This window comes from Austrofundulus limnaeus, unplaced genomic scaffold (genome assembly GCF_001266775.1).
Source record: "Austrofundulus limnaeus strain Quisiro unplaced genomic scaffold, Austrofundulus_limnaeus-1.0 Scaffold150, whole genome shotgun sequence".
NCBI lineage: Eukaryota > Metazoa > Chordata > Actinopteri > Cyprinodontiformes > Rivulidae > Austrofundulus > Austrofundulus limnaeus.
In genome coordinates, this window is record NW_013952552.1 from 509,178 (window position 1) to 510,882 (window position 1,705).

Here is a 1,705-nt window from a genome sequence, read left to right on the forward strand (position 1 = left end):
CGACCTGCAGACTCACAGCGCTCTTCTTCACATTAGCATTTTTCCACTCAGAACGAGGGCTGGAAAATCTTTGACCTGCTTTGCCCCTCCTTTGGGCCTGAATCAACTTTTGAATGACTTTTGGATAGTTTTCCGGTGCCATACATTTAGTAGAAATGTGCCCATCTTCGCCACAACGATAACAGAAGATGTCACAGGGTTCTCTGTGCATAGCTGCTTTTGGCGTCTCATGACTTGGAGAAGGATCAGAGGAAGTTGGATGGTCTTTTGGTCTTGCAGTCGACTGGACTGACATGACTGAAACTTGTTTTCTCAGCTTTACAACCTCTTTCTTGAGGGCTTGGAGGCTCCCATCTCCTTCCGAGCTGCTTRTTTCTGCTTTAACTGCWGGTTGKGGATCAGGAGGATGTGAATGCTGYGACAGGGACAAAGCTTTRAGTTCACAAACCTGTGACCTCAGCTGTTCAACCTCCACAGCTAGATCTTTTGAGTCCATAGCTGCTACGGCAGTGCTTTTGACGTGGACAGACTTAGGGGGATTTAATCGACGGCGTGACGCCTCATGTTCCTCCTCAATGCGGATTTCATTCAGAAGCTCCAGAAATTTTGGTGGAGAATTTCTCCTCTCTCGTAGCCTTAGACTTAGCATCATCATGTCAGATTGGGTGGCCCCTTTGATGAGTTGCTCAATACGTGCCTTGTCTTTGGATGAGGGAGGCAGCCCCCCTCTTTGGACCACTTTATTTAAAACTCTTTCCATTCTCCTGAGAAACTCTGATAGCTTCTCAGCTGGTTTTTGGCACATCATTCTGAAAGCAAAGTAGAGCTCTTCGCCAGTCTCCATTGTGCCAAAGGTGTTTTCAATAACATTTAGATAGTCTGTGGGCGTTGCATCAGGGTTGTTAAATCTCACAGCTTGGAGGATCTCCATGGCTGGACCTTTCACACTCTCCATTATCCTCATCTTTTTTTCCCTGTCTGGCTTGTCAGACTCCYCAATCATCAGTCTAGCTTGCTCCAGCCAGTTTTCCAAGGGCTCTTCCCCTTGAGGTGTGGGAAACACGCCAGAAAAGGTTCGAAGTCGTCTGTAGCTGCCATGATCACTAGGGGATCTGGAAGTGAGCTGCAAGACATCACCGACTGCTCTGATTATAGCCTCTGGACTGGATGCTTGGAAAAGTGAATTTTGGCTCATTTCTAACTCTGGTGTTTGTGGAGAATCTGTCTCCTTTTGAGCTGTACTCTCTTCCTCCACCCCTGATGGCCCAATGATTCCCCAAGTAGAATCACTACCTTCTGGTATTACCTCAGCAGGAATGGCTTTAGCATTGACTGTTTCCCTGCACTCACAAAGAACTGTCAGACTTTGAGACACAGGATCATACATTCTTCCTCTAACTCTAACACGTCCGAGAGCTTTGATAGTCTGTAAAGTGTCTTCTATCACACTAACTTCTGTGTCTTCAGGGATATCTTTAACCAAAACAGCATGTAATGGATTAATTCCCTCTCCTTTACACCAATGTAGTAACTGAGCCATCCTGTCTTTTCACCAAAATAAAACACGACTAATCACTAATGAAAACTTGTCTTCTGCTGTGCTTATCCAAAAATATGAAACAACTTTTGAAACTTTTTGTTATTCTTTAGAATTAACCAAAATCAGACTGACCATAGACATATAATATATATATATATATATATA

General features: G+C 44.3%; 1 protein-coding gene across 1 annotated transcript; it reads right to left on the minus strand.

Annotated features, from left to right (window-relative positions):
- Positions 1-318: 318 nt before the first annotated feature.
- On the minus strand, positions 319-1,387 carry LOC106523262 (paraneoplastic antigen Ma2 homolog). Its single transcript, XM_014016648.1, has 2 exons — positions 449-1,387; positions 319-384 (listed from the first exon to the last, which is right to left on the minus strand). The coding sequence occupies exons 1-2, from the start codon at positions 1,385-1,387 to the stop codon at positions 319-321; spliced, it is 1,005 nt and encodes a 334-aa protein (XP_013872102.1).
- Between the last annotated feature and the right edge of the window lie 318 nt (positions 1,388-1,705).